This window comes from Pogonomyrmex barbatus, unplaced genomic scaffold (genome assembly GCF_055798465.1).
Source record: "Pogonomyrmex barbatus isolate J1 unplaced genomic scaffold, ASM5579846v1 scaffold5, whole genome shotgun sequence".
Lineage (NCBI taxonomy): Eukaryota > Metazoa > Arthropoda > Insecta > Hymenoptera > Formicidae > Pogonomyrmex > Pogonomyrmex barbatus.
This window is the reverse complement of record NW_028297149.1, coordinates 5538838-5555991: the sequence shown is the minus strand read 5'-3', so window position 1 is coordinate 5555991 and position 17154 is coordinate 5538838. Positions and strand designations below refer to the sequence as shown.

The 17154-nt window shown below is 37.9% G+C and overlaps 1 protein-coding gene across 5 annotated transcripts in view; it reads left to right on the top strand.

Moving 5' to 3' along the window:
- The first annotated feature begins 3701 nt into the window (after positions 1–3701).
- Positions 3702–17154, top strand: part of LOC148935403 (uncharacterized) — a 162810-nt gene continuing 149357 nt past the window's right edge. For 3 of the 5 annotated variants that reach the window (XR_016140357.1, XR_016140356.1, XM_089081536.1), the window contains exon 1: positions 3703–4115. Coding sequence is in view for 2 of the 5 variants with exons in the window: in XM_089081536.1 (XP_088937662.1) it covers positions 4060–4115 (56 nt within the window). In the remaining 3 variants the exon portion in view is untranslated. Of the gene's footprint in view, positions 4116–4928; positions 7658–17154 lie in introns of those variants that run through there. The other 2 variants (XM_089081535.1, XR_016140362.1) reach the window with 2 other exon arrangements.

The following is a 17154-nucleotide window of genomic DNA, read 5'->3' as shown; positions in this document are numbered from 1 at the left end:
CGTTATATGATATTCAATACATTGGTTTGCTCAATCTTTGCAATAGTATTTTGCAATTTGTGACAAAATTGCCCTATGTTCGATTATTCAGTAATTGATTTCCTATTATAATTACTATGCAATGTACTATCTATGTTATTATAAAGCTAATGCTTGATCTATCTATCAGTAAATTGCTGTGATTTTTAATAAGTGAAATTTTTTTCGATTCAAAACGCGTCTTTTCGAAGCTATTTATTTTATATCGAACTATCGAAAAAAGATCATCTCATATTATTTACGATTTGCATTTGGAATAAACGCAATATAAATTGGATTATGAAACATTGCGATAATTCGTGGATATTTAATTCGCATCATTGTATCTTGACGACAAGTAATGGTAATGTCATTATAATTATGGAACTTTGGTCTTGAATATTCAAGAGGTGTGAACAGTTACTAGTAAGCTCTATGATTCGCGTCAAGAGAGTCCTTTAATTAGCTTACCGAAATAAATTAGGGAGTTTGAGCGGTCGAAGATAAGACAGCGCGACCGAAATGGACGAATAAAAAAAGGCAAAAGTATATCCGCTTTATTCCATTCACACCCTCCCTCTTTCGCATAGAGTTGACTTATTTACTTATTTGATCTCGTCGGTGGTCGGCCGACAATACTCGTTTGGATTTTTTTCCCAATATGTATCCGCGCGAGTAAATCGCCGGCGGTTCAGCGGCGGGAGAAACGGATAAGCGGAGAACAGACTCATCCGGTTTCCCGGCGAATGAAAACGTAGTGTCATCTGTTGCTCCCCGCGTTGGACCGCCAACAAGTGGTATCAGCCGAAATTTAAGGGGTCGAGAAAACTCGGGTCAGCCACCCCTGGCGTTGTACCATTACTCCCCTCCCCCCCTCCCTCTTTTCTCAACCCCCCGTGCGGCGCGCTATCGGCGGCCCACCTCCCCGCGTTACAGCCACGTCGTAGGGGATGGATCTCTCGCGCTTCCGGGTTTTAATTGTGTCCCGGAAAAATCTCTCGTCGAGATCTTCTCCGAGTGGATATCCGCTGAGCATAATGGCTCGCGAAAGAAAAAAAGGAAAGGAAACGACAACGCGATATGGTCTGGATTATCACGTGATCATCGGGTGATAACTCGATTATCGGCATCATGCTTTTGTAATTGAAGCAATTTTTATGAATTTGTTTACTATATTATTAATACATTTTTTTAATATTTTTTATTTTACATCGTAAATTATCTGCAAAATTATATTGATCACACAAAGCAGACATGATTTTATATTAACTAACGATGTTAGCTAATAATTAAGAAGAATTCCATCATATACAAAACAATAATGAATAAATGCAAATTGATTATACGATACAGTCGACGATGAAATACTGTATTGATTCATTGCGGAAATAAATTATATGACATAGGATGAATGATGGTGAATGGGATTGAATGAGTTATGTTTCATATTACACTAAATTAGCGACTGTACTAAAACATGATAGTTACAGCAATATATTAAACAATAAATTAACATATGTCAAAACATATATACATATATTAAAAAAAAAATTGTGACGGAGCGTCACACACGACACCCTCTTACTTACTCAAAGATTTTAAATCTCGCAAATGATACGTTGACTGTTAAACGAGTTAATATAGAATTTACTTATTTTATAACTTACGAACATCATATTTGCAAAATTTTTTTTATTCTTGTCACGTCTCTCCATCGCTTATCATCCGCTATCGACAAACAACAAGATTAAAGAAGTTGTTTGCGAAGGATGAAATTGGGGGGAGGGGAGGGAGAAGAGAGAGACTACGCCACCGCAGCCTCAGTCTTATTTAGTTTGGATAGCGAGGCTATCGAATCCTACGACTAGTCGCAAGATATATTGCGAGCGTTGACATTTCGCGCGATGCATAAAACTTCCGCGAAATTCAACGACGTTAATCATAACGTCACGACCACCCGCCACGACAAACTATCGAGGCGCATACGCACGCGGGTTTGCACCCCTTGACAAATCCTCTTGTCCACAGAGTATTCCTGCGGTTTGTCTGCATACAAACGCGCGTACTCGCGTACACGGATACACACGAATACGAATGTATTCGCGAGTGGAGGTATAATCGCATCGTTAGCGCGCAAAACAGCGCGCCGATCGATAAAACTTCTTTCGCTCGAAGAAGCCTCTAGCTCGATTTTGACGAATGTAACCGAATTTTTATTTTGCTTTTATCGATGCTACGCTCATCATAATTCTCGAATATGAAATAGAACACAATTTTAATCCCTTCGTGATAAGTAAGTTTATTTTACTTTCACACATTCACATTTTACTTTCACCGTGCTCTCCCTTTTGCAGTCGACGCAAAAAAAGTTGTTGAAAAGTTATTTTTTTCCAAACTCCAACTTAAAAAGTTGTACCTTTTCCACTCGTTCGACGTAACAATGGCACCTCGTCCAAATCGCTTTGATATAAAATGTTGCACGCGTATATTTATAATATTTGACGCTGTTAGATAACGTACACATTCCACGCCTGAGCATTTTATAATGGCTATAGCATTAAACATTTGCATCGCCGAGCTATGAATGACAATGGGTTCATATCGCCATGGCGGAATAGGTAGTGTTAGCTTGCGAGGAATATTCTGCCATGGAGATGTAGGTCAGTTTATCTGCGTGGAATATTCCACTTATTAATGTCGCAATTTTCTATGCCGCTATCTGGACTAAGAATAATGATAATACAAACAGTGTCTGTGTTCTTTATTTAAAATATTAATATCTCACTCGGATTTTATCTCGCTATGATTATTACATTAATTTTCAAAGCTTCTTGCAGACGTGTACATACAATTAAACTCGATATGACGGGTACATTTGTGTCGTACGTAAAATGTTTACAAAAGATCGTTATTTTTTTATGAATTTGATTATTTTTTTAAGTACTTACTGCAAGTACGTGTGCTTGATATTTTTTTATCGCGTTTACTCTGGAAAATCTAATTTCGTGTAAAAGTAATACTGAATCATCATGAAAAAAATCTTGTTCCTTAGAAAGCATAAAGCCGTAGAAAGGTTGTATCTTTGCTTCTCTATTTCGTTTTATTTTTTTATTAAACAAATGGCAGGTTTGTTCAACTTAATATAACAAAAGCGAGATTCGGATCTCGCCGAGAATAGTTCATAAATGCTGGATCGAAACGACAACCAATAGACCTTCCCCATTTCTTCCGGTTGATAGCAGGCCGCAAAATAATCATAGACGTAATGCTCGAGGAAAGGGGAAACGAAGGAAGGTGTGGATAGCACTTGTTCTGAAAGCGGTCTGAGTGGTCGAGCGAAAGGAATGGGAGATCGGGATGATCTAACGAAGAGGCGGGAGGAGTGGTGGACGGCGAAGATGGTCGTGCAAGTCGGCGGAGGGAGAAAAATCTTCGAACGGGGTGAAGCAAGAGGGTAAAGAGACGAGCGGGCTCTCCCACTCTGGGAAAAGGGTAGAGACGCTACAGGATCGAGAGGGATGAAAGCGACCGTGGGATGGCAGCGCGGCGAAGGGAGGCAGGGTGGAACGAATTACTCGCGTGGCGCAGGCGCCATTTTGCAAACACGAACGGCCATCTTGTAATAGGTATGAGGGTGCGAGGAGCCGTGCGGGGGGATGGTAGGAAGATAATATAACCATTCCTGGTATCGAACAGCGCTTCAGTGCTTTCCGAGACAGAGACAGACCTACAGCCCACGATCAGGAATTGCTCCTGCGTCGAGCTCGCTCGCGATTTTCCGCAATTTTTTTTTTTTTCCCTCTCATCGCCCTCGGTTATCTTTCGATTTCTTTCGACCACCACGAACCTGGACGGACAGCCTTATCTTGCGTATCGTCGTGACGGCACGACGTGCTCGCTCGTAGACGACTCACCTTTCTTTTTTTCCCTTTCGTTTTCTTTCCTTTTTTCCAAGTGCTTTTGGAATTCTAAAAGGATTGGACGGAATCGGGAGCAGAACTCAGTTCGGACGTTATCTTAGAGAATCAGACACGCGGAACTATGCCGAAGCTCTGCGCAGGACACAAGCGCTCTTTACGAGCCAATGGCTGTTGCAGGTGCGCGTAACGTGTATTATTTGTTACAAGGATGCTGCGTATCTGTTGCAAATTGGGTCATGTCACGCGCGAACGGTCGATACGCGTATGGCCGAGCTGAACGCGGTGCGTTGCCCACGCTCGCCCCCTGCATTTTTTTGCCCCCGTCGGTGATATGATAATTATTTTCTGTAATTCTGTATAAGATATATATTACGAAATTAAGTCGCTTCCACATAATTAATTTATTTACACCGAGGGCGTGCGTAGAAATTACACGTACCTGTTGCATACTGCATTTTTAATAAGCCGGAATTCACAACGGTTAAAAATAATGCACGACGCGCTGAGTGAAACGTTTTCGCCGTGATCTCACGTTTGCACACGTTTTATCTAACGTGTAACGCACAATTACGCGGGCATATAAAACAGCAATGTAAAATGTATATCGTCGATGTACGGTGCGCGGTCGTAATATCGATTTTTCATGCGCGACGACGACGACGACGACGACGACGACGACGACGACGACGACGACGACGACGACGACGACGACGACGACGACGACGACGACGACGACGACGACGACGACGACGACGACGACGACGACGACGACGACGACGACGACGACGACGACGACGACGACGACGACGACGACGACGACGACGACGACGACGACGACGACGACGACGACGACGACGACGACGACGACGACGACGACGACGACGACGACGACGACGACGACGACGACGACGACGACGACGACGACGACGACGACGACGACGACGACGACGACGACGACGACGACGACGACGACGACGACGACGACGACGACGACGACGACGACGACGACGACGACGACGACGACGACGACGACGACGACGACGACGACGACGACGACGACGACGACGACGACGACGACGACGACGACGACGACGACGACGACGACGACGACGACGACGACGACGACGATGACGACGACGACGACGACGATGACGACGACGACGACGATGGCGGCGGCGACATCGTACCGGAATTTTTGATGCGCAAACACGTCTCTCCTCGCATTAAAACGCATGAGCTGCATTTTGTCACCTAGTTATCGTCTGATTCGCGCAAATCCCCGAAAATAATCCAGAAGAATGGATTTCCAGTGACTGCGAACCTGCTAATTAGGAATCCATGTCGTAAGTTACATCGTGTCGCTACCTGTTGCGCGTTACTTTTCTACTGGAAGACCATATCGACCATAACATTTTTTTCTCGTACGACTCAAACCGCTTGCAAATGGCTCATCAATCCATCCCGTAATTTTTCGTAGAGATATTGAAATTTCTCTTTCGTTTGAGAATGTAAGTCCAATGTAACGATAAATTTTCGAATGCTTAATAATTTATTTATTAATCTATTTTACTTTTAAACTATCAAAATCGATTGGATTGATTTTATATGCTACAATATTGTATATTATTTTATTTTATCTAATGCTGTATATTTGGACAACAATAGCAAATGTTTGTTGGGAATATTAACAGTATTAGCAAAATTCAAATAGTAATTATACCAAATAATCTAATAATACCAAATAGTGATTAATCTAATCATGTTATAGAATGTTATAGATTAAACTTGACAAATATGTACAAACATAAAATGTCAATCAACAAATAATAAGTATTAGTAAATTGCATTATGTTTTTACGTATAATAAAAAATTTTATATAACTCTACCTACGAAAGAAATATTCAATGAATTATGAAGATAGGATAATTTTGCCAATTCATTCGTAAATTCGTTCCGAGGAATGTAGAGAGGAGAGATGGTAGAAACGCTTAATAAAAGTACCTCGCGCGATTTAATTTTTTTTCTCACTTGTCTTTTCACGTCATTTCGCTGTGCATTACAGTAGAGTTTAACTCAATTACATCGCTGTTGTATCGCAGCACAATGTGGAATGCGTATATTGTATCCTCGTGCGTCATTAATATGTAGCCCGTACAGGCTGCTGCGATGGCGGAGACGCGAGTGTGCGGCATGTCGGCAAAATTAATTCTACATCGTAGACGGATACTAAGTGCCTACCTGTTGCACCGCGTGATAGGACGATCGCGTTTTGAGCAGATCAGAAAGCGCGGACGACGCGGAAGACGCTCCTGGCACTTGGCAAATGAAAAATTTTACACGCCTACCTGTAACAGGCGGACAGGATTGGCGCCTCGCAACTTGTTGCTCGCGATGGCGGCAATCTTCGGCCAATTCTCAGCCGTGGTACCGTGGTATCCAAGCCTGATACCTCGATTTACTTTAAAAAAATACTTCGCGATCTCAACTTCTTCAAGTGGGACATTCCTCGAGCGCGCGTTTGAGAAACTTTTTTTTATACCTCGCTTTCTATTTTACTCGAGTCAAATCCGTTCTCTCCTTCGTGTTTATCGTGAAGTCAATATTTGAGAAAAATCGAGTCGAAACGCACTTTTCCATCCTTGGTACACGATAGATCCTGCATTTGCACATACACTCTGAAAAGATTTCTCGCTCGCGTCTCCGGATACATGTTTACCCGAGACATTTTTGCCGAGAATAGAATCTCGCCTTTGATTTCCTAAGCCAGCGTTCTTTCGTTTGATTACACCCCTATAGCTGGAAATAATGTATCTATCTATTCTGCTGCCGGTAAATATACGCTAGCAGGTAGCTTTCAAATACGCGTCAAGGAACGTTGGTGGGAAACTTCAAGATGACTTACTTTGTCTGACTTACGTGACGGAGACGCATACTAGCGCACCTGTTGCACGTTAATTCAAGATAAGGGAAAAGAGAAGAGAGAGAAATCGAGAGAGAGAGAGAGAGACAGAGAGGGGGGGGAGGGAGAGAGAGAAAAAAAGAAAGATCGCATTGTGTCTCGGTCGAACATTTAAACAATTTCCTTCGACTTTGCGCTACCTGTTGCACCGTGGCATCAGTAGATTTAAGCTTTCCGTCAATCTTCATAGCCCACTTTGTTTATCAAGCCCGACGAGTAACCTAGTAAACTACAGAAATTGCCCGACGGCTATTGGCACTAGCAAGTTTGATTAATAATGATAATAGTAAGCGATGTTGACCGACTATTTACATAGCAAGAATAAATCGCCGCGGAATAAACTTTAATCCCTTTATATGGATATTTATTACTAATTTTAAACAAACAATTTAACATTAAGCTCGAAAGCTCAATTTTACGGTACTTTATTCGTTTTATATTTAAAATAAATTTTGTCGCATTATAGTCACGTAAGCGCGCATTGTAGTACGAGTGAGCGATGTAACATCATTATTCAATCATTTGATATAAAACTATTTACGTAAACAGACCAGCAATCACGGATCACAGACGTGACAAAACCCGTGTTTACGGATTTAATCGCGATTGAAACTGATTTTCGTGATGATTATTTACATAATCTGAAAATTGTATCGATCGCGAAATAATTGATAACATTGTTGGTTTTATCATCCATGAAAACATCGCTCACGACATCGGGTGTTCCGTCGCTGGGAAGAAGACGTCGCGACAATTTCGGTGAGTTTAAAAAAAACATGTATATTTATATTAGATTTAAGATTTAATTATTAGAATTAGAAATAAGGAAGGTTGGTAAAGTGGAGAATTTTATAAGGTAAATTTATCTCTTTGAAGATGAACCGAAGAGGAAGAAGCTGCTTATTCCATTTCCTTACAAAGTAATATATATATATATATATATATATATATATATATATATATATGTATATATACAGGAGAGATTTGCAGAACTTCTTCGGAAAAAATGTGATAAATTACTTTACCGCTGGCAGGAAGTAGGCCAGATTTATGAAGCTAAAAGTGCCCGAAATCTAAAAGGGCTGAAAATCATCAAAGCGCAGCGAGCGCGGGATATGACCGTAATGTGCCACGCTGAAAGTAACCAAAATGGAGCGTGACCTCGTATGTGATTTTCACGAATCACATTACAGGTGACCTCTTTTGCATAATGTATGTCATACGTTACCGCTGAAACGCGACAGTACGATGATCTCGCCTGAGGCTGAAAGCTTTAAGCTTTGGGAAGAATAAAAATCACTGAAATATGAAAGAATGAGAATATCCACAGCGCAGGATACTCCTTCCGCGAATGTTGTACAATTCTTACGTATGTATTGTTCGTAATAAAAGAAACAGGTGTCTTTCAACTGTGTTTGGTATAAAGAAGGTGTCGCGACGCGATAAGATACAAAATGTACACGTCATTAACCACGTTTCATAAATGCGTTATTTTGAATCGTTCTCGAAGGTTAGGTTACCGAGCACGGAATTCTACCTGTTCCCTTGTAAGTTTATTATTACAACTGTAATTTACAGCAGAAATTTATAACAGTAATTTACATGCAACTTGATATTAATACATTATGTTATCGTGAATGCAATGTGAAAGCAAAAAAGATATAGCAATAGTATGGAATACCTTAGATGAGAATTTTTTTTTATATATTTAAATAATTTTTACTTTTGTGATTTTCACTTTTGTTTTTTTTTTCTTTCTTGCATCTTCTTGACACCTTGAACTGTTGTGGATTTAATATTATAAAGTAATTGTTTTGTTAAGCACACGAGCAAATTCCACATACTTTTGCAGTCAATTTTCGAAAGGCATAGTTATCGCAAATTAAACGACGATAAAGCTTTAATTGCGAGAATCATTTGCCAGGACCATTTCGTATATACGCCGTATACCAAAGGAACGATTACTAACCACGCCTTACGCCGGCTTGGTCGTTTGACTGAGCTCCACCGGGGAAATTCGTTATACGATTAGATAATTAAGTTAATTGACGAAGAGTAATGGAAGACGGGCGTCTTATCAGTCGTAAAATTTGGCGCTGTAACCATGTTACGTCTTACAATTAGAGAGTTATTACATCGCTCACTAATATTCGTCGTTTCATTTACGTTCATTCGTCGGATCAACTTTATTTCTATAACAATTATTCAACAATTAATCAGCCACTGAAAATCCCGAACAGCCACTTTTTTCACAATTATTTAATGCATATCGATATGTACGTCAAAAAAATTCGTTTAAACGCATCGTTCCAGATAAAAAAAAAAGAAGATTTTCTTCTCAATGGGACAAAATATAAAAACGAGAAGGGAAAATACAATACGAAATTATACAAATTTCATGTAATTACCACGTAAAAAACGTGTATCTGCAAATTAGAAAATGTACCGAAAGTATCGCAGATAAAATCGCGATCAGACCTAGCGGTCACGTATCTCTCTGATGAACTCGGGTGTAGCCTCCGTCGAATTTCGTCCGATTTAGATTCAGATCGCGCGCACGATTGGGCATTTATTTCAAATTAGGCGACTGGGAATTGGTTCATCTATTTTGGAGCATTTTTAATCACTGTTGATCAGCCCGCTCACTCTCGTGCAAAACACCGCGGCGCGCAACGTGGATTATTTCCCGACCGTGATGCCCTAATAACATCGTTATACATATACACGGCACACACATATATATATATATATATATATATATATATATATAAAAAACCGGATCGCAGATGACAATAGCGTCAGGTTAATTCGCCACCCGGCGGCGACGCGACTCCGCCGTTTTTTTTTTCCCCATTTATTCCGACCGAATTGCAATCGGCTCGATTACGGGCGGATTTAGATGCCGGCGCGATGTTTCGCAGTGAGAATAATCCCGGCGTCGCGTCTCCCTTCCTCTTTCTCCTTCTTCCTCCCTCGCACGTCTATTTTCATTTGTATCCGCGTGCGGAAATCGCATCGCTCGATAAAACGCTCGAGATGCGTCAATCGGTATGAAGGTGAACTGTATACGGCTAATTTATTAGGATCAGGATGTCGATTTTCATGTCGGCTGCACGTTCTATGTATCGTTCCAAGTATCGATTTGTGCGTATTTAATGACTTGTTCTCCGATAATTATTTTCTATTTCAATTATTTTTATAACTACTGTCTTTGAATTATTTTTATAGATAAAATGTATTATGGATTACTTGTAAACCAATTGTTGTTTGACAGACGACTAATGTTTATATAATTTTACAATTGTGATTATGTCTCTGTAATTACAAAATTATACAGACATTATACAGTTGTTTATCAAGCAATTTGCAAGTAATGCATTTCTATCTGTAGAAGTAACTTAAAGACAATAATTATAAAAATAATTAAAATAGAAAAAAAATATATATAAAATAAATAAAATTAATAAAATTAAAAATTAATTAAAAATGAAATATATAATATACAAGCTATTTCAAGTTTAAGGTGCCAAATTTAGTCGGTACATTCTATGGATAGATAAGAAAAAAATGTTATATGAGTATAGGTTGTTTGACGCTTCATTAAAAAGTTATAAACAAAAAAACGAAATTCAAAGGGAACAGTTGAACTGAAAAAAAATATATTTACAGAGATGAAACAAAATACAAACGAATTTCGTACAGTGATAAATTCATTTTTAATCGCTGTCAATCTTGTTAACGATGATGACCACTTTGAAATAGAACATTACTTGCATCTACAAATTTAGATAAAAATTAGTATCAATAGTAATAATTGGTATTAAATAATTAGTTGTAATAATTAGTATTTAGTAAAAATTAGTGATTGATTAATTTGATGAGTGCTAATAAACACAACTCGCATAAAACTACATATCGCTATTCTTAACTGTCCTTAAAATTCTTAAAATCTTTAAAAAATTTAATCCTTCCTTATCTAGACTCATAGAATATACTGACAAAGTTTGGCACCTTAAACCTGGAACCTCGTACATACAAAATTAACACACACACACACACACACACACACACACACACACACACACACACAGAGAGAGAGAGAGAGAGAGAGAGAGAGAGAGAGAGAGAGAGAGAGAGAGAGAGAGAGAGAGAGAGAGAGAGAGAGAATATACATAAATGTGTATGTATTTTATATATATATATATATATAAAATTATATAGAAACATGATTTTATCCGTGTGCGCGATATTCGGGAATAGTGCTTTTCATTGCGGCTGCAATGCCAGCTCGCGTTCCGACGCAAATATATGCATCATAATATAATCTGGTAGCACATGCATGTGTGTGTGTGTGTGTGTGTGTGTGTGTGTGTGTGTGTGTGTGTGTGTGTGTGTGTGTGTGTGTGTGTGTGTGTGTGTGTATCGCTTGCTGGCACCCGTATGCCTGCCAAATACATCCCCCAGACACATACCGTTATCCAGGATATATGACATCATTATTTCCTGCGTGACTCATCTTTATCTTTCAAATTGGGACGAATCGCATTGAGTGCATAAAAAGCGGTGAACTAGCCGGCAAAAGGCGACGCCCGTTTTATTACGGAAAAAGTAGAACAACCCTATCATTGGGGCAGCCATTAAAAATCTGATTTACGAGCGCGATATTGATTACCCGTAAAATACTTTAATATTAATTACATAATTTTGTCTGAATATTTTAATTTCAAGTATTATGAACAAAATTACAGTTTTTAAAAAAAAAACTAGAATTACAAATGATTGAAGTTATTACTAATCGCTGTCCACATTTCCATCAGATATGCTCGTAAATTGCGTATTGCGCATTTATTCGCATAAATAAATAATTTCAAACGAGGTAATGTATTTTTAACTAACAGTATTTTATTTTTTTTTTTATCGGTTTAACTTAATATTTAATTTTATACTCAGCAGGAAAAATGAGGACGTCGCATTTGTTATTTTTATAATATGTATATAGCTAGATTTGTGATTTTGGAAAAGCCAGAAAAATTGGGACATTGGAAATTACGGAATCAACGAACGCGAGGCTGTTTATTAAGAATGAGTCGATGCACATTGTGCACATCGGGATGCGGCTCAAATGGCCGATGGAACGTTGCACATAACGGAAGATGAAAGAACGCGCATGCCGATGTGGTGTTCTTATTCGAGTGAAACTGCATATATACGGGGGGTGCTTTCAGAAAAACAAGAAATACAGCGACGGAAATAGTGGTGAGAACACAAAAGGTACAATAGACGGTGAAAACTTTTCCCAGGGATGGAGACAGGGGTGGATACTTGAAAGATGCGGTATTGAAACGCACAGGCTCGCCGAAAGAATTCAGGTCAACGGAAAGAAGCCCGGGGGGAGGTGCAGGAGCACTTCTTTTACCGCTTTGAAGTTTCCCGAAAATTTTTAATCCCCCTTTTTATTTCATTACCTTGACATCTTCAGCTCTCTTCAAAATCAGTATTTTCCAATCGTAATGTGAGCGCGTTTGATCAAAAAAACATCGAGTGAAATATTCAGAGCAAAATTTTACATTTTGAAATAATAATTTACTCACCCCTCCTAGCGTTTGCTCCCTCGTGTTGGGTTCGATAAATATTCCACTCTTCTCCTCTTCGCAAATTTGTTTATTGCATTTAATGGAAAAAACAGTTTTGTAACGTTAACGGAAACACGGTTAATTACGATCGCGCGTAACTGCCAATCATCAACAAAAGAATAATCGTCCGCACTACAGCGTGCTCGACGTTAATTGCATACACGTCCTTTGCTATTGCGGATAGAATCGCACGCGAAACGCAATCGTGAAAATAATGCGGGGAAAAAAAAAAAATACGAAGCTCTATGATTCACTCGCCATCGACGAAGCTCGTGCGGGACGAAATCTCAAACAGCGGAGGATCGCAATAACGTATAGTAAACATCATTATTAAAATACGAACTTAATTACAGTTGTACGTAATGATTAAATTATTGTAATGCCATTCGACTTCGTAATGAAATCAACTTGCCTCGTACATTCATCGCGTCCCGCTTTCAACCGAAAAATTGAAAGCTAATGTTGGTAATTCTAATACCGTGCGGTGACGATGACTTTCTAAATATAAGTAAAGTAAATAATTTATAACTAATGAGGTAATATTTGTAATTTTCCCCTGTGATTGCGACGTAAAATGAATGAAATTAAACGAAATATTTTCTGGACAAATAAATAGTATTTACGGTCACATATACGCGTTTACAGTCACAGAATTTAATTAATCGCACTGAAAGTTGTTAATTGTTCGTAGAAAATTGCGTGTGATGTCTTTCGATATGTGCATTTTGTGTTTCGATGTGTGGCACACATCGCCTCTATCTGCGCGACTGATGATTATCGATGTTGCGTATGAAAACAGATACGATACACAACACTTTCCGCGAAATACCTAAAGTATTATATTATGTAAATATAAATTAAACGTTTTATTTCTTGTATTGCCAACTGCTGTCGATAGAATTGAGCTGTTATACCATTCGTTTTACGGTTTTTTTTAGCGTCGTTTAAGAAATAGGTTAATTTTATTTGATTGAAAAAGCACACATACACATATACACATTTTGGAATACAAATATTATTATTAATCAATAAGAGAATTTTAAATGACGAGAAAAATTGTATCAATTTGATTGACGTAAATATGTAATATTGCAAATAATAAATGTTAACTGTTGTTTAATTCTCTTTTTTCGTGACTCTAAATTTAAATTTGAGAGTTTGAGGAAAAGATTGATGTTAGGTATAATTTTTTAATATTACGTAAAAATTTGCGCGACACCCTCTATATATCGCATTTTGTCCGTGACTTAAACTTCGAGAGCATTATTTTATGATTAATTAATTTTCTACGAAACACGATTCTTAACTATTACAAGGAAACACTTTATTAGTTTACTGCAACAATAATAATTAGTAAATTCTAGTATAATACAGCCTTTTGTATTAATTAAATGTCATAAAAAATATTTATTAATTTGCAACTCCACTTTCTTATTGCTTTTTATTTAATTTTGCAAATATACTTTAAAAAAGAAACACGTCACGATTACAAGTATTGTATAATACATGCAGCAAAGGTATGTATCGATACGTTCGTGCAGAGCATCTTTATGCATTCATGCGACTAGGCAAGCTCAATGCATGTCATGTTCTGCATTGCCAAAATTATCACACACGTATAAGAAGATACGCCTAAAAGCATATACATATTTATAGGGATCGCTTCGTATACGTGCCATCGTTGTGCCTGTTGAGTTTGCCTGCCTAACCAATTTCCAGAGCTTTTTACCTGTTGCTCCAATATAAACCGTATTCAAATATCTTCGTGCGTTATCTCTTTCTAATGATAAATATTGAACGACTTTTGTACACGTGTCAAACTCTGTCGCCACACGCCACGTGCCAATTTGCATACGATCTCGGTTAGCGAAATTATTTTATTTATATAGCGCATTTATATATAAAGAACTTATATATAAAGGAAATTTATGGAAATTTAAAAAAAATTCTCCTAGAGAACTAAAAATATCATCGTGCATGCGCGGAATTACTGTATTTTTGTTTTTATCATGGAAATACAGATGGTTCTGTAGCTTTTCATAAATTCTGACAATTATCTTCACATCCGAAAGGATAAGAACAAAAATAAAAAAGTTCCAGATATATCTCAGTCGTCCTCGGGAACGAATTTTCCAAGTTTTGAAAAATTAAAATTTTTCCCTCAAATCTGATATTTTCTCAAGAATTAAAATTTTTCCTTCAAATTTTTCTTGATATTTTCTTGATAATTTTAGATAATGTTTAAAGAATTTTGTAAAATATTAAAATTCTAATATTACAATTTTATAAAATATTACTAATTCTAAACTTTCTTAATTAATATAAAAGAAGAATTTATTAAATTATTATTAAATTATTAAATTATAATAATGAGAATAATATCGATTATAATATTTATTTTTTCAGGCGTTCGTTTTGTTACATTTGATAATTAAATTTCTTTTTTAAATGTACCACTAATAATTTCTATTTTGAGAATTAGCTGAAATTCTTTCAATTATAAATTTTTCAAAAATATGTCTATAATTCTAACACTTTACAGAGACTTTACAGAGGTCACTAAAGCGCTATTCCGATTTTAGCGGGTAATGCATTATCGATGTTCGATATAAGATTTCCGAAATTGAACACCACAGTATGCAAGAATCTTGACTCGATAATGTCAGCTTATCATATTACGTGAGTTTAACGCTAAAATGAAGGAAAATATATTCAACGAGGCGAAAGTTATCTTGGGTTTGTTCTGGCAGTCTTCTATTTCTTCGTCACGTTCCAACAATTCCATCATTTGAAATGTTTTTAAACGTGTTGATGAAATGTGTCAAAAGGTATTAATTTCACTTAAAATCTTACAAAAAAAAATTTCTATACATCTCGACGTTTATAAATAACGTTTTTTTAACGGAGAAAAATTCCACGTAACAATGCATCTTTTCAATTATTTATTTCTATTGCCGCATTGTTACCCAGCTGATTAAATGTTTTATGAGCTTTAAATGGCGAAAATTACCTGAAACCTGGTTCCAGAAAAATTATCTTGAATACTCAGTCCCCGAAATATCCCGAGTACTAAAAGTCCGAAGTTTTAATAGTCCACCATCATCTTCCAAGCCCGCCATAAATAACGGAGTTAATGGGCTTTCCGAGCAACGGCTTTGCCAAAATTTCAAAATCGATAAATTTTCTGAGATAACGTGAAGGAACATTTTCGAAATTCGGCACTTTTAGGAATTATCAGCGTTTAAATGTGCCAAAAGCCAACTGTAAAGTTACGAAGAGGAATAGACGCGTTTAATATTTGTTTAACTGAGAATCATGTAGCAATTTCCTAACAATATATCCTTGTTTTTTTAAATAGCACATTAATACATATTAATAAGCAAACTATTCTTTTGAACTTCTTTACTTTACTCTCCGCTATTCCTTAAACCCGAAAGTTTTGAACTATATTAAAATAAAGTGACGACGCGCCCAGATAAAATTTGCCCAGATTTCACGCGTCGCGTGTATGCAGCTCGCAATTTCCGGCAAAAACTCGTCGCTCGCCTTTACAGAAGCGGTTTTGTATGGGGGGGGTCGTCGTTTCGTATATGAAGTTGTCGTACGAGGGTGGGAAGGGCGCGCTCGCGTTGCGCGGGGGGGGGGGGGGGTTGCGCAACGAATCAAGTTAAACTTTAATCAGGCATAAATGACGGCGGGGGCGTAACTTTTAACGGGCCAATAAAAAGGGGGAAATGAAAATCGTCAGCAGGCGTATCGTGTACCGGCGCTGATAATGGCGCCGCAATGTGCAACGGATGGTCGTTTTACTGGTCACGTTATCGTTATGTCGCTTCGTGCCCGGGGAAAATGACGGAGTCGCTGCCAGTCGACAAATTTATGGATTTCGCCGTTCGCGATTAGAGGGGGAGGGGGGAAACCGCGCGGGCCTTGCCGATTTACGCCGAATAATTTTTGTTGGGCGCGATTTCCTTTCGGAAAATCCCGACTGGGGCTGGCAACCGAAACGGCGAGCGGCGACCGAACGAGCGAGCGACCGATCGATCGTTCCGCGTCGTCGCTTTGCTATAAGGAGTAATGAAAGCAGGAGGCAGAGGGAGCGGGCGGGGAGGGGGGAGGGGGGCGACGTGCCGATGAACTAACTTTACGGATATCGAATATTAATATCGAGATATAGTTTAGAATATATCTTTCGTTCTCCGCGTCTTAATTATGTGCGAGGTAAGACTCCTTGGAGATAGATGGATGAGGAAATTATCCGAATCTTGGTTCACTCGAGTACAACAAATCGTCGTTCCATGTGTTAAATTTTTTTGCTTTTGCAATATAATATACTACGGCATTAATTTTACCATTGCAGAATAGAAAAGAGACAGATATTTCTTTTCTTTTCTTTAATGCAACCAACGCGTGTTTGTAATATTAATGAATATATTATCTCAATTTAATTTGAAAATGAATTATACAGATACAAGGAAGGAATTTTAAATTAGCGTTTCTTATTAAAATTTTACACAATAAAATTTTATTATATAAAGAAAAGAGCGAACGTATGTTAAATTTAATATTCTTTTCCTTATTAATTTAATATTTTCTTTAACATGATAATTTTATTAAATATGA